General features: G+C 43.0%; 1 protein-coding gene across 9 annotated transcripts in view; it reads right to left on the bottom strand.

Annotated features, from left to right (window-relative positions):
* Positions 1-17052: 17052 nt before the first annotated feature.
* Positions 17053-24450, bottom strand: part of Sema6d (semaphorin 6D) — a 56797-nt gene continuing 49399 nt past the window's right edge. For 2 of the 9 annotated variants that reach the window (XM_017802336.2, XM_017802331.2), the window contains exons 12-19: positions 24286-24441; positions 24027-24200; positions 23143-23283; positions 22970-23047; positions 22455-22555; positions 22034-22090; positions 20455-20622; positions 17053-18749 (exon numbers count right to left, since the gene is read on the bottom strand). In XM_017802336.2, coding sequence (XP_017657825.1) covers positions 17461-18749; positions 20455-20622; positions 22034-22090; positions 22455-22555; positions 22970-23047; positions 23143-23283; positions 24027-24200; positions 24286-24441 — 2164 coding nt within the window. In that variant the 3' untranslated portion in view covers positions 17053-17460. The remainder of the gene's footprint in view (positions 18750-20454; positions 20623-22033; positions 22091-22454; positions 22556-22969; positions 23048-23142; positions 23284-24026; positions 24201-24285; positions 24442-24450) is intronic. The other 7 variants (XM_017802332.2, XM_008849314.3, XM_008849322.3 and 4 more) reach the window with 7 other exon arrangements.

The following is a 24450-nucleotide window of genomic DNA, read 5'->3' as shown; positions in this document are numbered from 1 at the left end:
GGGGTGGTCTAAGTCAAGTTTAGTAGAGGATTCATAAAGCTGTGCAGGGTGTAGAGAAACAAGGTGGGGAATACTCTAGCTGTGGCTTAGTAAGAGCAGAGCGCAATGGCGGCTTTAGACTCCAAAGAGATTGGGGCTGGAGAATGGGGCTCCGGCACTTGGGGGCGGAGAACACTGTGCAGAGTGAGCAGCTGGCTGAGATGACACCTTCGGTCTCAGTCCTAGAATGCTGGGGATCTGCCAGCTGTAGGAATAGCTTGGCACTGTGTGGGGTTGCAGTCCCTGTTGGTTTTGGTGTCTGCCATCAATAGGCTTGTGTCAAAAATGTACACACAGAATATGATGACTGTGTAGAAAATCAAAAGAATTATAGGAAGCGTTCAGAATGCTCAAGAATTCTGTCATGGGGGTGGGGGCAGATTGCTTCGTGTAGTAACAGAAGTTTGGGTAGGAGTAACAGATCCTACTCAAAGATAGCTTTGGCATGATTCAAATTAGTTATTCAGAGAGTGCTGCTCTCCAGGCAGGCACAGGAATGGGTCTGAAAAGCTGTCTTTCTATAAGATGTTTGCTCCTATCTTCTTTAGCTAGGTAAGCAGCAGGTGCTGCAAAGGCTCTCTCCCTGGGGTCTTTTCCTACCTAGGAAAGCTCTTTCCACAGGGATGAGAGTTGGAAGTCTGACACTGGCCCAGCCAAAGGTTTGCCCCTGCTCTTCCACGTAATCTTGTGAGGGCTGACTTTTGCATCACAAGACTGCCTTTAATTCCCAAAATGACCCCCTCTAGAACCTTCTGTGACTTGTACCCTCCTTCCATCTCTGGGAGTCCCAAGCAGCTATTGCTTTGGGTCAGCAAGGTATTTTATGAACTTCAAGATTCGACTCTTATGCTTTGTATGCAGCTGTCTGTGTGTGTGCACAAGTAATACATTTTGATTTGGTTTGCTGCTAATCTCTATGGCCAGATCCTTTTACAGACTAGCATTGTCAGAGGGAAAAGAGAAATGTGAAGCTTAACCGAGGAATTACAGTAGGGGAGGTGGTGTTTGCCTTGGACTTTATGGAAGATGGAGGCATGGCGGTGACTGGGAGAGGACATGTCAGTAGAGGGAATGAAAACTGCAGAGAGAGAGGACCAAACCTCAGGTGACAGGGGTGCCCTGTTGCATGTGTGGAAAACAGTAAGTTTGATGTAAGACTCTGGCAACTGAAAGGAATTTGGCTTTTGCTCTTTAAGAGAACCCACTCAGTATGCACTCAGATGGTCTCCTCCATCCTACACCTGCTTGCTCCAACTTTTCTTGACTTTCTTTTCTTTTGCTTTTTGTTTACCTGGTGTTCTTTAGAAGGAGAGAATTTGGGTACAAGTTCACATGGGAGTGAAGGGTATTCTGCAGAATGCCAGGAAAGTATGGCATTTTAATTATTTTTTATTTTATTTATTTCTTTATTTTATGTGTATTTTACCTGCATGCATGTTAAGTGCACCTGTGTGTGTAATGCCCAAGGAGGCCAGAAGAGGGTACTGGATCCTTTGAAACTAAAGTTACAGATGACTGTTAGCCATCGTGTGTGCTGGGAACTGAACCTGGGTCCTCTGCAAAGGACCCAGTGCTCTTAAGCACTGTACCATCTCTCCACCCTCTCTTCTGTTTTTATGTCACTAGAATAAAACACCGACCAAAACCAATTTGAGGAGGAAAGGGTTTATTTGGGTTACAGGTTATAGTCCTTCATTGAGAAATGGCAAGGCAGGAACTCAATGTAGGACCTGGAGGTTAGGTACTGAAGCAGAGGCCATGGAGGAATGCTCCTTGCTGGATTGTTCAGCTACTTTCTGATGTAGTCTGCTCACCTGCCTAGGGATGCCACCACCCACAGTGTGCTGTGCAGTTCTACATCAAGTATCTATCAAAAAAAAAAATTCTCCATAGTCATGGCCACAGGCCAATCTGATGGAGAAAATTCCTCAGCTGACGTTTCCTCTTCCCAGGTGTTGTCTTTAGTTTATGTCAAGTTGGCAAAAACTAACACACATGGTAATCTACATTTCCCAGTTTCTAACTCAGCCCTTGCCTAGGGGTCACTTGACAGGTTGGGTTATGACTGGAAGAAGAAACAAAATGATCTTGCGGCAAAAACTATTTCCTTTATCCTATAACTCAATTCTCCTTTCCTCTAAGAATCAGGAGCAGAAAGCATAACCCAGCAGGAAGAAGGACCATGAATGACCTTGTCCTTTGTCCTTCAAAGACCAGAGGCTGAGTACCAGGTCAGTGAGCAACTGGCTCATCCCTCAGCTAATGTACACAGCCTGGTCCTGTCTGAGGCAGGTGATTCTCGTTGTCTACAGGGCATAGCACTGTCCAAATGCCATTCAATTACAAGCCCAGCTGTCCTTCCTTACCGGGGATGGAAATAAGCACTTAGAAGCCACTTTGGCTAAAAACATTGACTCCTCACTTGGGCTCACAAGGGAATTAAAAGCAGAATAAAGGAGCTGGAGAGATGTCTCAACAGTTAAGAGCGCTGTCTGCTCTTGTAGAGGACCTGGGTTCTCTTCCCAGCACCCACCTGGCAGCTAACAACTATCTGTAACAGCAGTTCCAGGGGATCCGACAGCCTCTTCTGACCTCCATGGGATTGTGTGACATAGGTGCACTTACATACATGCAGGCATACACGCATACACATAAAATTAAAAAATAGTAATAATAATAAATAAATTTTTTACAGCAGGATAAAAACCCAGTATTCCCTGCCCTTGTTTGTTTTCTTTATTTCAGCTGAAGGCATAGGGATAAGTCTTCAACCTCTCCTTGAATGACCTTAGAATCGAAGAACAGCAGAACCTCACAGGATAGACTCCCTCACCTCCATAAGGGCATTTACACGCGGTGGTGAGAACATACCTTGCAGTAAAATTAACCATTGCCTGAAAACCAGATTGATCCTTTTTAGCCATGACAACAAGGACTTCTGTGGACCACCTTGCAGAGCCAGAGCTGAGACACTGAACACCCAGGCCACACCTTGACCAGGACTGCCCAGCTACCTATATCTTATGCTTCTTGCCTATACCCACCCCAATGCTGCCTCTATTTAAACCTGAATCTCATGTCAGTATCCTGGAAGATGGACTTGGTGTCACTGGACTTCTTTATGTATCCTCTTACACTGACTAAAGTCCCCTTCTCTGTTCTTCACCCTTACTCCGTCCTCTCATAGCTGTGCTGGGGTGGGCAGCTGAGTCAGCTTTTGCCCTAAGAACTCCAGTTTCAGGATGATTCTGCCCAAGGAAAGCTGCATTGAATATCTTGGTCCTTTCTGGAAGTTTTCATTTGCTTTATTATTATTATTATTATTATTATTATTATTATTATTATTATTATTAGACTGTGTGAGCTAGAATCCTGAGTCTCACACATGTTAGACAAGGGATAGTCAGTGAGTTATATACCTGTGCTGGATAGCTTTCATGTCAATTTGACACACCTGGGTTGAGGGAGCCTCAATTGGGGAATTTCCTTCATTGGACTGGCCTGTGGCCATGTCCATGGGGCACATTCTTGATTGTTGAGTGATGTGGGAGGGCCCAGCCCACTGTGGGTGGTACCACCCCTGGGCAGATGGGCCTGTGTTGCATAAGAAAGTAGGCTGAGCAGGAGCCAGGGGAGCAAGCCAGTAAGTAGCATTGCTCCATGGCCTCTGCTCCAGTCCCTGCCTCCAGGTTCCTGCCGAGTTCCTACTTTGGGCTCCTGGATGAACTGTGACCTGGGATATGTAAGCTAAAGAAACCCTTTCCTCCCTAAGTTGGTATTGGTCAGAGTGTTTTGTCACAGCAGTGGAGAAACAAACTAGGACAGAAGTTGGTACCAGGAGTGGGGTATTGCTGTGACAGACCTGTTTTGGGGAGGACTGTGGAAGTGTTTGGAACTTTGGGCTGGAAAAGCCATTGAGTGCTCAGAGATTGTTGTTGTGGAGCTTGGAGCAGTTATGCTGAAAGAGTTGTAGACGATGGAGGCCTGGCTTGTGAAGCTTCAAAGGGAAGCAGAGGCTATTTGTATGAGATTTTGAATTAAGAATCTATGGGTTCTGGTAGGCTGGGGTTGAAGAATCAGCTGTGATTAAGAAGAGACCAGAACCTGAAGCAAAACTTTTGCTTTACTGGGACAACTGATGCTGGTTAGCTGGGGCTGAAAAATCAGCTCTAAGTAACAAGAGACCAGCATCACTGTGGTGAAGTCTTCTGGGAGGTATTTCCTCAGGGTCAGCACACAGAGGGGACCTACACCTTTGTCTCAAGATGGAAGCAGAACTTGGTAAAGTGTAAGAGTCTCCTGCATGGTTCTGGTGTTGAAAGTGTGAAGGGGTCACAGAGAGCAGCTGAGGCTTGGCACTCTGAGAGGCCAGGAAAGGCCATAGGTGAAAGTGCAGTTTCAGTTGCAGTGAAGACACCAGGATTGAAGGGGTCATGGAGAGAATCTGAGGCTTTGCACCCCAAGAGGCAAGAAGAGGCCATTGGTGAAGGTGTAGCCTCAGTTTCAGTGGAGACCCCAGCATTTTGGAGATGCTGGGACCATGGGACAACTACTAAGGACAGCAGTAGGTTTGGAATGGAGATGGCCTGGGTCTGCACGACAAGCTGTGTGTGCTGTGGACTGCAGAGTCAGAGAAGTGGAGCTGCCAGAACCCTTTCGAGTCCAGAAGATTGTGAATGAATCCCAGATGTCCAGCCTTGAGCTACTTTGCTGGACTTTGGTTTTGCTTAGGTGTGCCCGTTTCTTCCTGTGCTCCAGCTCCTGCCTCCAGGTTCCTGCCTGAGTTCCTACTTTGGGCTCCTGGATGAACTGTGACCTGGGCTATGTAAGCTGAATAAACCCTTTCCTCCCCAAGTTGGTAGTGGTCAGAGTGTTTTGTCACAGCAGTGGAGAAACAAACTAGGACAGCACTCAACTGGGCTTTTTATTTTGGTTCTTCACTTACCGTGGAATCCCAGCTAAGTGAAAAACAAGCTCAGTGCATTCCCTGCTTTCTGTAGGTGCGCTCACAGGCTCAGCAGTAGATGTTCAACACATGCCCACATGATGAAGGACTCATTATGCTGGCAAAAAGCACCTGCATGCAATGTACTCCAGGTGCCACACAGAGTCAAAGGGAAATAAGACTGTGATCATTTCTCCATGAGGTTATATTTTCATTAGTCCTGCATACAGTTTGTCTGTGATATCCTAGAACAATCAAGAGCTCAGCGATCTGACTGGGGTCCCTGTGAGACCTACAGGCTAGGGCATCATGTGGACTTCCAGCTTTACAGAACAGCTGTGGGTTAGGTCCATCTGGTGGGAGGCTCTTCCTCCATATCTCAGCTAGGATCCAGGCATGATGAGGTCAGCTTCCTCTAGACTCTTAGGAAATTTCATGTTGCTGTTTCTACTTGGTTATCTTTTCAGTCAGCAGGTACCCTCTTGTACATTCATTTTCTTCAGCTGGGCTCTATCAAAACTGGCGATTTCTTCCATGTCCAACTTATCTGCCATTTTCTTAAAACAACTCATGACATTGTGCTCTGAGCCTAGGTTCCTCATGCTCTTGCTTGGGCTCCTTGTGCTCCCACCTGGGCTGCCGGTGCCCTTATTTGAGAACCTTGTGTGTTCTCACTTAGGCTCCTTGCAGCAAGAAATCTATTTAATCATTTTTTAACCTCCAGTCACTAGCAAACTATATATATCCTGTCCATCAAAAGCCTTCGATCCACATTTCTTTAAATAAACAAATAGTTAAACCTTTACGTGAACAATCCTGTCTTGTTAAGCATGATTTGCAAAATGTTTGGGAGGAACACGATCCCATCATTGAGGCCTCACTGGGAGGGACTGAGGAGGTTGTGTTTTTGTTACTACTTACTGGTTTTGCTGCAGAGGGCTGAAGTGTCCTAAGCAATCAGGGAGTGATTTAGTGATAAAGAGTGTTTTAGAAAGACCATTCTGCTAATTTTATAGAAGATAGACTGCTGTGGTAATAAATGTGATACATATCTAAGCTTTCATTGTCTTCAAAATTGATAATGAATATTTCACTGAATAAAGGGCTTTGAAATTCAAACCTAGGTAGAACTTAATTCTAGTAGTTATTAATATAAATAAACATACTTTGCCCAACTTCCTTTGGCTAAGGGTATAGTTTCAGAAGACAGTATGTCCTCATAAGACCAGTACATGCCAAATGCTCTGTTATTTATCATTTCAATGGAGAACAGCATCACAAGGGACACCCAGATCGTTAATGGCAAACAAGACTGTTCTCAGATTAAGAAAGGGAGATGCTTCCATTTTGATTTTCTAGCACCCCTCTGGAGACAGAATTCTTTGATTTTTGGTAGCTTTTAAAATATTCAACATCAAATGTGGATGATTTTGTAGCCACAGAAGATCTGAAAAGTTAAACTCGTGAAAGACAGTGGTATTCTCGTGAGCTTGGGAGTAGCTGGCAGTGCTGATCACACCTTCACATACTGTTTGGTCAGGCACTGAGTTTTCTCAGTCAGCACCAATGGCACATCAGGGCCTTGTGGAGAGCATGTTAAGACACTGATGCCTGGGCCACTCAGGGATGTGCTTTACTCAATTGAATTGTTCTCATTCTAGGACCTGGCCCCAACAAAGGCATTTTTTAAAAAAGCTCCCTAATTGATTCTAGTATCTAACCAGGATTGAAAAATCAGTAATATAAAACAAATTATATATAAAGAAGATAGATGGTAGACTGAGGGAGATTTCCCACCACGTCTGTTCCCTCTAGCCAAGCCGTCATGAGCATGACTGTGCCACTTACGTCGCTGCTCAGCTGTGAGACAGGAAATATTGTATTGTTTTCACTCATACAAAGTCTAATAAGGGGGTCTTCAAAGCTAGTGTATCAGTTCTACAGAGTCCGCAAGGACTGGAGGGCTTTGCATCTCTTTGCTTGGCTTCTCCCATTCTGCATTCATAGTACCAAGAATTGGAGGAGATGGCTCAGTCGGTAAGATGCCTGTCATGCAAGTGTAAGGAGCTGAATTTTGATTCCCCAGGACCCATGCTAAAAGTGGAATACTACTGTGCACGTCCGTAACCCTAGTGCTCAGTGGCATGTGGGGTGGGGTCATAAGGTGGATCCCTGGCGCTAGTCTAACCAACAAGATGAGCTCTGGGTTCAGTGAGAGACCCAGTCTCAAAATATAAGGCAGAGAAATGGTGGAGGAAGACATCCAATGTTGAACCCTGGCTTCCATATGCACATGTATGTTCCCACATACACATGTGCACACATGTGAACAAGAACATACACCTTACACACACACACACATACACACACACACACACACACACACACACATACCTAAACTGTACCAAGAGAATGGCTGCTGACTAATCACCGTGTATTACATGTCACTACCCCAAATGAGGAGTTCCCCTCATATATTCCCTTTTCATTAGGGAACAGAACCTTCCTCAAAGCCCTCCAGAATTTTGCTAAGGTTCTACTGGATTGAGCTGGATCATATATCCACTTTCTTGGTGTATGAAAGACTAGAAAATAACATTTTGAGTTTTCAGCTCAGGTAGGCTCTCTCAGCAAGTCAGAAGTAGGGGAAGGTGGATGGATGGTGAATGGGTAGAATACCCACCGTGTTGATCTTTCACACATCTCCTCATCCTCATGTACACATAGATATGGAGACACACCGAATAAGATCATCTCATACCTGCCCTGTGCTGTGGCCACTCCCTTTTTACCTCCTGATATTATTGTCACTATAGTTCAGACTTACTGTGCTTTATGCTAACCCCGGGTGTTTATCCTTCAATAAATTTCTATTTATATAGATCATAAAATATACACATACTGAAGTTATTTACCAACACAGAACTATGCAGTATATTATGACAATTCTTTTAAGTATGGTCACATCTCCTAATTTCTTTCAAGTCTTCTTCTCATTCAACTCCCTTTCTGCTTCTTTCCACCTGTATCAAAGAATTCAGTTAAAGGTTTTCCTAGCCAGCCTCATACTTTGCTTTGGAAGGCAGCGTAACTTTGAGGAAGTAAAAGTTCTCTAAGCACTTTTCTATCTCCGTTAATTGCTCTTGCTGAGAATCTTCCGGGTCTCCTGACATTCCCATTTAAATTTTAAGACCCTCCGATCTCTTTCCACCTTCCTAACAAAAACCTGCAATTAATTGTTTCTTCTGAAGCTTCTGGAAAGTGCATTGTCCCCTGAAGGAAATGCAAGACTTGGAATGATGTTTTGCCTTTCCAAACATGTCCTGTTTCTGTGAGATTTATATTCAAACTGTGGAAGTTTGGGAGCTGCAGGCTGGGGCAGAGCTCATTCTCCAGAGGCCCTTCTAAGTATTTTTTATCTCAACCTCCTAGAGTTTAGGGAACACATTTTCCTACTGCACTATCTTGGTTATTTACATTCTTATGTAAGTTAGAACAACAGAAAGACAGAAAGACCAGTGGGGAAAATGTGACATAGAGGGTGAGGGGCTGGCTCAGTTTGTAAACTGCTTCTTGTGCTAGCATAAGGACCTGATTTGCTCCTCAGAGCCATGTTTCTAACAAATGTTAGGCATGGTAGAACTTCTTATATTCCCAGTGCTGAGAAGCCAGAGATAGGTAGATCTCTGGGGCTTGCTGGCCAGCCAATAGTCTACTTGGGGAGTGTCAGGCCAGTGGAAGACCCTGTCTCAAAGTAAAATAAAATAAAATAGAGTGAAATAAAATAAACCCAAACAACAAGAAGACAGATGGTTAGACACTGGAAATTGACCTGTGGCTCCTACACAGATGCATACACATATGCAAATACAACCACATTGAACATACATGTACACACACACACACACACACACACACACACACACACACACTGGGAAGGGGGCAGAGTGACATAGAGCTAGCCCCTTATGCAAGTTGATATTTCCCTTAAATGTCTTTAACAGAGGAAGAAGAGAAGGCATAAAATCATTTCCTCTAAGGGTGGGCATGATAAGTGGAGAAAATATACTTTTAAAAAGGGGTATGGGGCGGGGCGTGGTAGTGCACGCCTTTAATCCCAGCACTCAGGAGGCAGAGGCAGGCGGATCTCTGTGAGTTCGAGGCCATCCTGGTCTCCATAGTGAATCCAGGCCAGCTGGGGCTACAGGGAGACCCTGTCTCAAAAAGACCAAAAAAAAAAAAAAAAAAGGGGAGGACACCCAGGGAATTTTGTGAAGGGGGGTGACTTTCCTGACATCCTCTACTGGCATGCTGTCACACAGTACAGGGTTTTGCTCAGCTAATTACTTTGTATTACTCAAGTTGTTTTTACTGTAAACCTCTCAGTGTCTTCACAGCTACCTGCTTTCTATCCATCAGCTGCCTCGCTGTATGTAGTCCTGAACTGAGAAAGAGAAAACAAAGGAGGCGATGAGACTTCAGCTCTCTGATTTCTACCCTGCCTTGAGAGCTCCTGGCTCACATGCCAGCGGCTCTCCTTTGGTACTTGCTCTCCCTCAAAAGCTGGGAGGTTTAGGTTTTGTTTCTTTGTTGATCTGTCTGCTTGTTTTTGAGGCAGGTTCAGGCTGCCCTGTTGGGAACTTGCTATATACTCCTGCCTGGGACCGCAGTGATCCTCCTGCCTCTGCCCCCTCCATGCTGGGGTTACAGCTCACAGGAGTGAACCACAAGCCTGGCTCACAAAACCTCTTTTCTGCCTTTTTTGCTGCAGAGTCCCTGAATCTCCTGCTGAATAAGAAATGTCTGTTTAGACACAGTAGCAGCCCGACTACAGGAAGGTTGAGGGTTTGCATTGCCATCCCCCTTGACCAGATCCAGTCTTTTGGAGTTTGTTTTCAGTGACCAGAAATTTCATTTTTTCTTAAGACCAGTCAACTAAATAAAGTTGGTTTTCTCCGGAGTATCTCTCTGTTTTCTTAAACAGAATAGCAGACAGAAAAAATTTAAAAATACTTATTTGAATGATGTTTAAAAAATATTTGTTTAAATGATTATAACCAATTTAAATATTTTTCTGTGTTTCTTACTAGACTTTTATATTTGTGTCTATATTACATATATAAATATATATAAAATATTTAGAATAGGGGCTGGAAAGATGACTCAGTGGTTAAGAGCACAGACTGCTCTGGCAGAGGACCTGGGTTCACGTCCCAGCACCCACATAGTGGCTAACAACCTTCTGTAACTCCAGTTCCAAGGGATCTGATGCCCCTTTTCTGGCCTCTGTGGGCACTGCACGACGTGGGTGCACATACATACATGCAGGCAATGCATTCATGCACATAAAAATATTTTTAAAATGTTTAAAATAATTTGCATTCTATTGCATTCTTCAGTTTTACTATTTTCATTAATTTATGACTATTTTCATTTCATTCAATTCTCATATTTATGTGAACTGAGCAAACATCATGATCACAATTCTCTGTGGAGGTGGGTTCCATGGATAATTGGAAATAATAGTCATTAAGTCCCAGCAATTTGATGGGCTTATTCACTGGCACCCTTAACTTGTGTAGGCCTGAGACGCTGCACCAGCACATTTGAAATCTTAATTTTATGAATCACTCCAGGTACATGTGGACCAACCAAATTCCAAATTGCCAGACCCAGTGAATGACTGCCCCCCGAGTCAAGATGCTGTGGACTTTGGGGCCTCACTCTATCCAAGTGCTCAGTAATAAGTTTGAGTTTTCAAAAATGTTATAGAGATTCCATTCCTTTTCCCACATTCTCAAGCTGTGCTTATACCTGTGGAATGCTCCTTTGAGAGGGGTTAGAGGATGCTCTAGTTCTTTTATTTGGGAATCAGATTTGCAAATGAGGGGTATCAGCTTTTGCCCCTCCCATTATGAGGTATATGCTTCTGCAATGTTTATTAGCATCAGAAAGTTTGATGGTCTGGCCAGGCCTTGCCAATCTAGAAGAGAATGAAACTCAGATTTGTTTTCTGCCTCCCAGAAAGCTAGGCAGCTCAAAAGATCAGAAAACAACTAACTCTCAATATGCAATCTCAGCTCAATATGAAAACTACCAAAATAAGAGCTCAGTGCCACCCCCCCCCCCACCGCAAGGGACTCTCTGAAAATCTGAGACTGTAAATCTGGCAGGGTGCCCAGAACGTTAGATGGGTACAGTTTGACACATCGGGTTTGTTCCTTGAAGCACAATTCAATTCATCCTGCTTGGTTATGTTCCACCTATCCAAAGTGAATCCAAGCCATGGATTTTCTTTTCTGATAATTGATTTAGGATGCTCATTACCATGGCCCAGCATGTGACTATTTCATTTTTCAGTGGAAGTCTGGCATGCACCCCTGAATCCTATAATTATTCTACCTCTGTTTCTTCTCCTCACTGTAACGAAGAACCGGAGAGAGGCCATCTTTCAGGACCCCCTTCTCAACCTTCTATAGAAGGTGTTAATTTGTACACTGGGTGTGAGTGTGAGAATACGTGAATTAGCCTTGATTTGTGAACTGACTTTCATTTCTACTTCCACAGCTGTCACAACCCCCACTGACTTTAATTTCTATTCTGAATAGGGTTCAGAATCACGGGGCAAGCCTGAGATACCTATCCACAAAGCCCAGTGCTAATACTCTTGGGGACCATTGGATGTGCTAATCTTATTTTTTTTTTAAGGAAGAAAGCAAACCTCATACTAGCTCTATAGCGAGTGTGATTAAACATGAACTGCCTGCGAGGCACAGGTAGCTGCACACAACGTACAAGGTGTGTCTCATCATTTAATCTGTTGCAGTCCCCACAGAGCTGCTGTGCAGCAGTGGCAGGTATCTCCTAGACTGACTGGCGCTGTCTGATATACTAAGTCTAGCAGGTTCAGTAGCCACATTCAGGTATTCAGTAGCCATTTATGTAAAGCTATCATATTTGATATGGGACATTTCCCATATTTGAGGCCCATACTTTCCAGCAGTACTGGAGGTCCATCTCATTAGAAATAGTACATATATACATGCACTGTATTTTTATACTTTTCTTCACCCAAACCCAGCATAAGAGTCTGAGATGCACTCAAGAACATGTTTCAGAGATTAATTGTCCTATAATCAATACCTAATTTTAAAAAGAATTATATCATAGAACAAGGACTAGAAATATGCTATTTTCCTTTGTATGTGAATTCTTGTTCACTCATGGGCTGAAAATCCAGGACACTACTTACCTCCCCTTTTACCCCTTCCCCACATCCTCTAAGACTTAGGTTTATATTATTATAGGTCCATTCCCCTTTGTTTATGGTATTACATCTATTTGATAAAGAATGAAACACTGGCAGAGATTTAAGTGTTTAACATGTTATATATGCAAAACGGGTAAGCATCAAATATATATTCAGGCTAAATAGCTTAAAGTACATTGTTTATCATGCCTTACTTTATTGCTAATCTCACATATATTGCACATCTAACAGGGAACAGGCCTCATACACCCATAAATAGCTCACAAACCATGCTATTGCATGAGTAATATTTAAGTCCAGCATTCATAAAATAAGTAATAGAATTACAGAGTTGACAGAGGCCATAGACCTGTCAGAGAAATGAATGTCAAACTATTTGTTCAAAAACCAGACATCTTGAATTGGGAGAGGTAGACTATCCTAGTCATTGGATAGGGATGGAGTCAGGATCAGACCTACAGCTCCTTAGCTCTGGGTGGAGGGCTGTTTGGATATTGTGTTCTTGGCCCCAGGCTAAGGAAGATGAGGGAAAAAAGGACTGGATAAGAATGGAAAACTGGCTTCTCTCAGAATACCAGGAAGGTGAGGCTTCTTGGTGCCATGCTAGGTTTAAGCATGGAAAATGGCCTTTCCCTTCACCTGCCAGCATTTCAAATGTTCCATCTGGCTTCTGTGTTCCTACTTTTGAGAGCAGCTGAAGTGTCCAGTCAAAGGGCTTCTGAAGCAGGAGCCCAGGTGATCTGTCTCAGATAACGTTTGTGCCTTCACTTTGAGGCTTAGTGGAGTGTTCCCTATGAAAAGCTCCAAGTTCCCCCACTGCACTGCTCTGAGATGGGATCTGAGCACTCACTTGGAGGATTCATAGATGTGTTTTTAGGGTACTGTGAGTTTCCTGAATAAAAGAGTGAAATTCACCTTTTAGTCCGTAGCCTTCATTAAACCATCAAGAATACCCATGATGAAAAAGGCTAGGAACACCTATGAAAGGTAAAGAAAGATGCAAAGAAAACCTCTGAACCTAGTAATCTACTGTCTGCAGTGCAAGAAATAGCAATATAATAGAACATGCAAGGTGAAGGAATATAAGGAGCTACCCAAATAGAGAGGGAAGAACCAGGGCACCCCTATATATATCTTATTTGTCTCCTCATCAGTTTGTCCAAATGGAGTTACAAATTGACTCCTGCATGTCAGGGAGATGGGAGATGTCACCGTCTTCCCAGCAACATAAAGACCAGACTTTCAGAGTCAACGCCAGTGCTGGAGGAGGGTCTGGAAATGTCCTTATGCAGTTGCAGAGCTTATAGCTAGGACAGGGGACAGATAAGCCTTTTACAAACCTCTTTTGAAAGGATTCCTGAAAAAAAAATTGAGACAGGATCTCATATGGCCCAGGCTAGCCTTGAATTTCCTCTGTAGATGAAGATGACCTTGAAATTCTAATCTTTTTGCCTCTGCCGCCCGAGAGCTGGGATTATAGGCATATATCACTACACACAGTTAATGCAGTTCTGGGAGTAGAAACTAGGTCCTTACTACATGTTAAGCAAGCACTCAACTGAGCTCAGTCCTGATTCCTGTAACTTCTTCATCTCTCCAGACTGCCCCATGTTATAAAAGGAATGGAAAGGGCTCCTATCACGGACCAGACTGCATCATGACGCTCAGATGCAGCTGTCTCTAAGCCTTAGTTAGATGACACTGTGAAGGAGGTTAAGACCCTAGATGGGATATGGCAGTTTCTGTTGCTCTGCAAAAAATGCTGTTGAGGTTCTCTGGTAAAACAAGGAGCTGCAGTTGGACACAGATGGAAGACGCTCCTGGCACCAAGCAGACAGGATGGCTACAATCGCTAGGACCTGATAAGGGGGACACTATGGAATCCTTTCACTTTCCGCTCTAATATTTAGCATATATACCTTCTATTATACCTCATTCTGCTAAAAGAATGGGACTGAGGCCTTCTGCACACCCAATGGCGAGAACACTGTTGGCTAGTTGTAATTTTGGTCTAAAAGTATGTTTATATTTTCATATGGTAATATAAGCCACAAATGCTTTGTATGGTTTCTGTTTGTATGAGGAGTGTGCATGTTTGTGTGTGGGGATGGGTACATCATGCCACGGAACCTGTACGGATGTCAGAGGGCAATCTTGGGTGTAGGTGGTCCACCTTGAGAAGTTCTTACTTTTGCACACAGTATAGACTAGGTTGCCTGTGAGCTTTGGGGACCCTCCTTTCGCTGCCTCCTATTTGCCCTGAGGAGCACTAGAATTACAGAGCTGCTATTGTGCCTAATTTTACGTGGGTGCAGGGGATTCACACTTGCATAGCAAGTCTTTGCCCCTGGAGCCTTCTTCCCAACCCACAAACTATACATTCTAAAATATCTGTTGAACTAAATCTAGGGACAGTGTGGGGTGCTGGTGTGTGCCTGGAGCCTTGACTGTCAATGAGGTGCTCCTCTGATTTTCTGAGCTGTTTCTCATTTTAGGCTCTGGCCTTCAATATCAGTCTTTCAAGGAGAGAATAACTGTGACTGGTGACAAACGTTCCAGATAAGAATATTTTGGTAGGCTTTTAAAGAAATATAGTGTTAAATACAGTATAAACCTCTCCAATATCAAAAGGCAGGATATAATGATTTGGATATTTTATTTTGACTTTACATGCGGTGTTAAAAACCCAAAGTACATATTATTTACACATCCACAATACAAGTTTACAAGATATCTATACATGTTAAAGTACTCTATAAAACAGTATAGAGCCACTTCACCTTAGGGTTACTTTTTATGCCGTACCATTAAAAAAGATACAATCTGTGTTTACCTTTGCACAAATGGATAAAGTATTTAAAATTAAATTAACAGAATAGAGACTAGAATCCATGTTAGAAATTTCAACATAAATACTGATGGAACTCACATTACAAACTATAAGGCAGCACAATGTTACAAAATGTTATCTGGGGTCACACAGAGTCACCACACTGGGATTAATATTGGTAAGGTAAATTCAGACGTTTCTTGGTGTGGACTGAGTAGTGTTTATCATTGGTTGTTTAATTTATTAATCTGTAATATTTTAGTTGCAAAGTTGAAGTGTTCTAAGAATAGATGTTTCTTAAAATGATGTTTCTTGTGATGTCTCTTCCAAAAGATCACAGGAAATCATGTTCTCTGTAAAACAATGTTCTCAAAAGAAAAGAACAACTATCAGTATTCTACATTCTGTATAAAAATGATCTGGTCTTCTGCACCCCAACTTCCCCCAAGTAATGTATGCCATCAGTGCTAGCACAAGAAATCAGCTGAACTTATTGCCTGACTAGGTCAGGAGCCTTCCTAGGTTGTGGTAATTTCTAGATTAGGTTCAATAAATGATTGGGTTGTGTGCAGCATAGTAACTGAAGGAGTCAGCAGGTGACACATTATCAACCGTCAGTGGACTCTGCCAAGCTACACAGAAATGACTCTCGACAAGGTTTCCACAGGTGCCACGATTCCCAGAAACCTCACCTGACTTCACATTATCACTGTTTCATCCTCAGGAAGCAGGAGCGGAATGTTTATCACGGCAGAATATGGAGGCTGCTACTGACTCTGGGGGACTGCTCAACAACTAACTGTTCTCGGTTGCTTTTGTGATTGGTTTTTGAAAGTCTTCAGGTGCTGGCTGAAAAACGTTTACAACTGGCATACAGTAAATGATGCGCTATCGTGAAAACACTTGATGGACTTTAGTACTTCCATCATTCTCATGAATAAGGCACAAAATGCACAGATTCAGGTAAACTCACATGTGGTATTTACAGTATACTGTCACTGCCTGCATGACTCAGAAGAAAATCCTCACACAACACAACGTAGACAACATGGTCGCACACTGATAGTTTCCACAGACCCTCCCTGTTAAGCCAATTATGATTCCTTCTCTGTCTTTTGTCCTCTGTTTTGGTCTTCTCTTTTGCCTTGGGGGTAGGAGGAGTTAAAGAAAGATATATTTTGCTATATGGGAAAAAAAATAGAACAACACAATCAAAACAATTCCTTATTAGTGTGTCCAAGGTTAAGTAGCGTGCCTCAGGCTTTGATTCACAGTGGACAGGTAAATTGTACTACTGAATACTGGTAGATATATCAAGGATACTGCTTAATGTCTCTTAACTTCTTATGCTGGCAAGGCTGGAATAGAAGTTTTAATGAATAGCAGCACAAAATTACTTAGAACGCTTAACATTCTGACGTTGGGTACCACAGAGGCGAAGCTCATTATTTTGACTGTCAAAGGAGCCTCGACTGTTCCTTTCTCAGAGCTGAACCCAATGGACTGATGTGGGAGGAAGTTAGTGTTCTTGTTCAGTGATGCTTAATGTAAACAACTCCACAGTACAAAAAGATGCAATGGGCACCTAAATAAATCCTAATGGGTAGAGAACATTCTCTCTCTCTCTCTCTCTCTCTCTCTCTCTCTCTCTCTCTCTCTCTCTCTCTGTGAAATTGGGTCTCATGTAGCCCAAGAATGGCTTCAAACCCCCACCCCCTATACACACAGAAATACACACACACACACACACACACACACACACACACACACACACACACACACACACACACACCAAAGATACCCACACAAACCTCCAACATAGTTGGTTGGTGGCATGGAAAAAAATGCCACATGTGAAAAACAATTGCTACAGTTTGGGTCAAAGACTGAATTTTTAGCAAACTGCTTGGTAATCTACAAGTTCATTTTTTTTGAGACATTACCATATTTTAATTTTTGACATTTGTGCAAGAGGCAAGGTGAATGCATACATATTAAAATGTTCACATTTAATGGGAAGACCACACATAACGGCAGTCTAAATTGAACCCATTTTCAAGTATTTGTTCACAGATTCTTCTGAGTACTGTATCAGCTCTTTATACTGGTTAAGGTAGCCCTTCAGAGCTACACACCATGTTAGCATCAAACAAAAGAAATGGAATGACCAGCACCTTCCTTTGTTCTCAGACAAGTACACAGAAGCCTTGCTGCGGTAGCTACATGTGGCAAGTTCTGATGTTGCCAAAGTAAGAGTTTCTTTGGCTACTTGTTTCTCTTAAAACACAAGCAGGTCTCTCGTCTTAAGGTACCCTTACAGCATCCTTTCAACAACACAGACAGCGTAAAGCCACACAGAAATAGCACACTTGAGGCCTAGTAAGTGTATTTGTTCAGTGGTCTGACAGATGTGGTTTGAGGAACGAAGGAAGGCTTTGGTGGCACATCAGGTTTTAAGGACGGTGTCCTCTTTAGTCCCGTCCTGGGTAGGGTGCCATTACTGGTGTAGCTGCTCTGTCTGGAAAGGGAAGGCTGCAGATGGACACTCACTGGAGTCCCCTGAATATAGTCTACCTTCGCCCCTGTGGGGGTGGGCATATATCCTCCACGGTTCATACTGGGCTGTCTGGATAACAAAACACCATTTGGTGAGTTTAAGTTTTTAGGCAGAGCAGATATAGAGTGCCTCTGGGAGGAATTTTTATGATAGCCCCTTTGTCTTTCCAGAGAAGTCATTGGGACCCCAGGAGTGGTGGGGACATCCACTCGCTTGGTTGGACTATTTCTGGGGAGTGTTGAAGGAGGGGAGTAGAGAGATGCTTCCCTATTAGGGACCTTTGGTGGGACCTCAGACATAGGTCCCACGGGATCCAGCATGAGGGTTTGATGGGCCATGTGGATTTCTCCCATGATGGCTTTGGGGTTACTATTTGGGTCATTTAAGTGCTTCAGGAGATCATTGAGGGTATTTCTGGAATCCACAGAACGCCGGTGATCCCTCTTACTGGATGACTTCGTAAGAGGGTGATCAATGTTTTGAAGCTTCTTTTCAGCTTTGTGAGCATTGGAGTTTGAGAAAGATGTATTATAATCATGGGTAGCATTTGGAAGAACAATAGCACTGGGGATATGCCCATGACTTAATGGGGAGTGGGGTGGAGGACTAGAAGGAAAAAACTGAGGGGGTTCTTTCCTTGAAGCACCATGACTGTGGGCCTTGTCTGAGTGGCTCTTCATGGCCTGCAGGGTCTTCTGGTGGAGTACCGGTGTGGACTCTGGGGTAGGAAGAGCAGCGAGTTCTGGAGGCTGGCCTCGATGGTCCATGACCATGGACTTTGTATCCCCATTGGGTGGCAGCTCCTTCCGACTGGTCAGCAGGTTGCTATAGAGTTTAGGAGAATCAATGTTCTGTTGGTATTCCTTGACGGGACTGTCAAAGAGACCATTCAGCTTGGCAAAACTTCCACTGGAGTCTGTGCAGGACTGGGCAGATTCCGCATCTTTATGGATCTTTCTGTTCTTCCTAACGAACATGTCACGATAGCAGTATACTGCCACTCCTGCAATGAATGCGCCCAGGACAAACGCAGCAAAGACACAGGTGATGAGGACGTTCATGTGCACCATCTGGTTGGACTCCCCAGACTGGACTTCCCATCGTACACCTGCAACAGACACATATAAAGAGTTTGAATGACATGCTTTTGAGAAGCAACATTAAATAGAAAATGACTTCCACCGAACCGACACTACCTTCAAGCAGGTCCACATGCTCAAGTAGATTCCAATATTTCACATGTATGTTTTTTCTCTGAAAGCACAGTAGAATCCCCAGAGACATACACGATTGTTACAAATGTCAGGATCTACAAGTTCATTCTAATCTTCCATTGACCTGGGCTTTATTCTCCTTTGTTCCAATCTCTCTTAAACAGTTGTTAGAAATTTTAAGAGTTTCTATCTAAAAAGTAGAGTTAGAAGGTCCCAGGAAATGTTTTGTCTCATGATTTTAACCTACTTCCTACATCAGGATTAAAGAACAGCTGCTGGCATTATGGAAATGTACAAATTAACAAAAATATATATTATGCTAAAATAATTATGCTAATACAATCATGCGAACTAGAAAAAAATCATATAATTGGTTCACAAATTAAAAGCATCTACTTGGTCATTATTAGACACAAATATAGACTTTTGGGTTTCTTTTCATGTTTTGTTTTAAAATTTCATCTTGTGATGGAACCCTCTTGAATGACCTACTAGGTAAGAAAGCTGGACAGTATAGGAAAATAGTCTACATATTAGTTAAGCAATATCAAATTATTGGGAAGTACTAGAGAAATACTCAAATTAGACCTAGAAAGAGAAGACTGAATTAGTTTGCAATTATTTTGGAAAATTCAATGCAACCACAGACATCTAACAGTCAGTTAAAGAAATGTTAGTTTAAGAGGTATCCAAGTCTGTTACACGTTATACACAGCTATCCCAGAATAAATGAGTCAGAGGGATTTGGAGGATTCTCTGGCATTTAGGTTAGTACTAAGGCCTTTGAATATTAGATGTTTTTAATCAGTGTTCAGAGATATGGAATTTAATGGGATTATGAAAGGACCAGAGAGAAAAGTAGAAAGACATGGTATTACTGAAGAAATCAAAACAAAAATAATGATTATAAAATATTTTGCAATGAAAATATAAAAATGAAAATCAACAGAAGTAAATCATAAATGACAAGGCAGTGTCATAAGAACTGACTGGAAACCTGATACCACAGCTTAGGATGCGCAAAGGAATAGACTTTTTCTGGGGTAATAAATATCATAAGCAAATTCATCAGGCAGCTGTTTCGTAGCTGCCGCTACTGTGGGCTGGAAGTGGTAGCTACGGACAGGCACTCTGTCATGCTTTGCTGCTTGTGGCATTTCAGGAACTTGTTACCTAACGTGTCCTCACCATATTGCGTTTTGAATTGATGCTGAGCAAGAGGCTGGGAAAGGTTTCCAGACAGAACCTTTGATAACGGGATTTGTCCAGCAGTGAGTTTTTGCTGTTGGATGTTGTGAGGGGGACCGCCAGCATCCTCTGATATTCAGTAGGCTCTCAGCTGCTTCAGGCTCAAACCAACATAGATTAGACTGTCTGAGTGGCTGTTTCAGGAGCCATGTCTTTAACAGCTTTCTGCCCCTTACAGCCTTTTGGAATGCACTCAGACTTAACCACAAGACCAAAGTCACTGTGGCCAGTGGGGTTACAGGAAAGCAGCTGCAGTTCCGGTTAGGTTCACCTCTGAGAGCCAAGCTCTCTGACCATGTCAGGAATCAGGTTTCCATGCAGTTAGAGATGAGGTGCCTGGTGAGGCCTTACCCTTTGGGATACCTGATAAAGTATCAGTAAAATCAGAAGTGTTTGGGTCATCTTGAACTACAAATTTCCGGGAGCTCGTCAGTTTAGGTCTCCAGGTATCAATCACTTTGGGTGTAATTTCTGGGATACTTGCCACTGTGGTAACAGAAGACGAAGATACCTCCATGTCTGTGGTGGCAAACAGATGTCCGTTAACATGGGTGGTATCGGAAGACTTTTCTGATTGGCTTGTTGCGTTTTAAAGTTTAAGTAAATGGTATGAGAAAGCGTGTCTAGAATTTCGTAAAAACACACCTGAGGAGACTTCACCAAATCCCTTTCTTACAAGAGAAGAATAGAAACTAACAGTGAAGGCATATTGAGCAGATTTCAAATTAAAGACATTCAAACATTCCTACTGAAGCCTGTCATGGAGATCGGAATACAAGTCGAATTCAGGCTCCTTACGTTTCTCCCAGGCTCTTGGGATACATTTGTTTTTTATGTGGTTTTACAGAGTACTTTCATAAATGGCTGAGGTCTCATACCCTTCACTGGAGAGCTACAGTGTAATTTCATTTAGAAAATACCTGGTCATGTCCAAGTAAACACTTGATTTGAACCTGACAAACCCGCTCTGCCTAAGAGGCAGCTCTGCTTCTCCAGGGCCTCCTGTTCATTTTGTAGTTTTCTCCCTGTACTGACAGCCTCTGTCCACGGGGGAGCACAAACTGTTGCATTCTCCAAAATGCCTGGGGAGCTTCTTCCAAAGAGTTAGCCAGCAACTCATGCAAAAGCAATGGCATTTACGAACTGCATGAGGATGTTGGGATACATAAGATTGGCCATCCTTTCCTCCCCCTCAAAAGGATGAAACTGCCTTGAGCCCTATAGAAGCAGCATAGGACGAAGAGAGCCTTAACCCTTCAGTGTGTCTGTTACCAACTCTCACCTAGCAGATTTCCATGGATATGGAAACATATGCTTTTAGGCTAAAACCCGAGAGCATAGTTTAGACTGGTCCAACAGTCACAGATGGAGACTTCAACAAACAAAGACAGATGTGCATGGAGACCCCAGTGCACATCTTCACACATCAAAATCCAGCTTCATTCAGCTGAAGCCTCTTGCGCAGCACTGGGAACACAACATTCAGATAGTCCCGGGAATGCCACAAAACATTCAAAAAAAGATCTTTAAAACTTAGAAATACACATTTTGGGGAAATGTGTATTTGTCCATTACTTGGCCTTAGGAAAGGTAAGGATTGTGCCATTGTGTCATCCATTGAGTACGGATGGCCAGAGGGAGCATTCACAATGCAAAGGGCTGAGAAGGAAGCTTGGGCGGGCGTGCAGCTGGGATGCAGTTATGTCGACCCATTTGACTTTTCTGAAAGGATGTGCCTTGGTCAGTGATGAACTGTTAACATGCTACACAGGGTCAAGTGCTGAGTGAGAAAAAGTCTTTCAGGACCATCAGTGAGGTTATGAGTCAAAGCAGAAAAATGAAGGACTGCCAACTGCGCAAAAGGAGGGGAGGAGGGGCTGAACTGAAGGAAAGAAAAGATTGTTAATTCAAAAAAATTAAAAAAACTAACCAGATGTTGGACCGCCAAATATTTGGTAATCTGGTGTAGTTGAAGTAGGCAAAATTTCTAAAAGAATTAAAGGAACAAGTAATCAGTGAAAAGTAACCGAAAGAAAGCAAAAAATTTATGAATTCCAATTAACCGAAAAAAGTCAAAAGAAAAGACTACAAATTAAAAGATCAACCTATTGGTTAGACTACCTTTCTGTAGATTTCTTTTTTTTTTTTTTTACAAAATTGCAAACAGTGAAGGAAAAGAAAAATAAAGCCTCTTCTCTAATGGATCCCCATGACCAAACAGCTCAGCTTTTGCGAAGTTAAATGCTAGGTGGTATGTGTCCCGAGTCATTAAAAAGGCTGATTGTAAAATAATGTTTCCGTGCAAAGGTGATCAAAAGAAGCAATGGAAGGGACGGAGGGCTCTGTCTTACCGTGGCAGTCCCCTAGGTGGGCCGTGTTGCCATACTCCGCATCTTGTTCATAACCTCCAGCGCTGTGGTTACGGAAAGCAAAGAAGTCCTCAGTTAACAGCCTTCATAGGACACAAGTGACAACCAGAACAGAACCAAGAACACAGAGTGATTAGTGAGAACACACAGAGAGCACAGGGGCACGTCAACAAAACTTGCCAGTGTGACTACTGGAAATTTAACTTGGACGCCTGAGCAAACAAACTGTTTCTCCAGCATCCATTTCCCTCAAGTGTTATTTTGTCTAAATCTCTGTTCCCTTTCACAATTTAGGTTTTCTTTTCTGAACTTTTCCCATACTAGGAAGGAAGGAGGGAGGGAAGGAAGAAAAGAAAGAGAAAGGAAGAAGGAAAGAAAGAAGGAAGGGAGGGAGGAAGGAAGGGAGGGAGAAGAAAAGCAGTGTGATTAGATGTTTATAAAATGTTTAGCTTCCTATGCCCCTGAAGAAGATGGCTAACATGGCAGAACACACTTACAGCATCCCTAGAGTCACTCTTTCACAAACTCCCTGGCTCAACCAGCCACAGTATGGGTCACGTGATGCAATACAAGACCTGTAGAAAACCAAGAAAACTGTGACTTGGATTTTCTCATCAGCAAAGGATATGCTACTGCAGTTCTCGGTGTAAACAGAAAAACTCCGACTTACTTTTTACAGGATCCGTACCGCTCACAGCGACTGAGGGGAATGCGGACAACGCAGCTGGAGAACGCCACGTATAAAGCGTGGTGCTCTTTATCCAGTTGTAATGCGATGACTTTTCTGTCCTCCTCGCTCTCTGCAGTGCACCTATTTCGTGATACATTTTGAAGCCACACTTCAGTCAAAACTAGACAAAGTATACCAGACAAATGCGGTTCGGAAGCAAACCAAGCAAGTGCATACTTTGGGAAATAATAATTAAGGGGCACAGCTCTATATTTTTGCATGTCTGATTATATTTGAAGCTGAGAAAAGGGTTTTTTTTTTTTTTTAAATCCCTTTCCTGGTTGAAGGGGACTGCAGTTGTGAAGAACCTGTGGACTCTAGGGTGACATTTTAACATGTCGAAGTCTTACTATGCTATGGGCTCTGGATGCCTCCTTTGCTCTGTTTATCTCACCTATTTTTGTGTTTTAATTGTCCAAATAATTTCATTTCCCTGGTTGGAACAAAATGCTGAATGCTAAGTATCTTCTCTGTGTGTATGCGCACAACCGTCTGCCACACGCAGCATCCTGAAATAGATCTGCAAGGTAAGAGGGGTGTGCTAAAATGTTCTCATTTTTCACAGGTGAGAAAGAAGGATGGAATTATTTTAACCTTGTCAGCTATTAACCCTCTTTGCCTTAGGGTGCTTACAAAAACAATCAAGCCTGAAATGTACATCAGAAAGGGAATAAACAATAAAGAAACAAATAAACCTCAAACAACAAAAATCAGAATATAACAAACCACCACTAATTTAGAAGACAGAAAGGAAATGGCCAGATGAAATAAAGTCCAGAAATTTTTGAGCAGAGTTGAAGAGAGTTCTTCTAAAATATACTTACTTCACTTGGTTGTAAGCTTCAATCTCTTCCAGTAATACACTTTCATTCAAAGAGAAAGGACTAGTCTTTGCCAAAACTTTAAGCACCACTCCAGCTTCGGAGCCAACAAAGATGACTGTGTAGTTCTGGTAGGGCCCTGCAGAGCGGTCCACTGCAATGGCGGTCAACCTGTACCTACCAGTGGAGATGGGCAAGTCAGACCCGGAGGCCAGTGGCAGGAGAACCATGGGTTGTGAGTAGGCCAGTTTCCTAGTCTTACCTGACACGAGTCTTTGTGAACCAGGGCTCATCAGCAATGGGTGGAACAGCAGAGTCCATCAGGGGATGGGATTTGATGAAGGACAGGGTCTCATCTGGGAAGTCGATGGAGGTTTTGTAGGCTTCTGCGAGGCCATGTTTGGCACAGCAGCCGGGCCTGAAAGGA

This window comes from Nannospalax galili, unplaced genomic scaffold (genome assembly GCF_000622305.1).
Source record: "Nannospalax galili isolate Female #2095 unplaced genomic scaffold, S.galili_v1.0 scaffold891, whole genome shotgun sequence".
Lineage (NCBI taxonomy): Eukaryota > Metazoa > Chordata > Mammalia > Rodentia > Spalacidae > Nannospalax > Nannospalax galili.
This window is presented reverse-complemented; position numbering and strand designations above follow the sequence as displayed.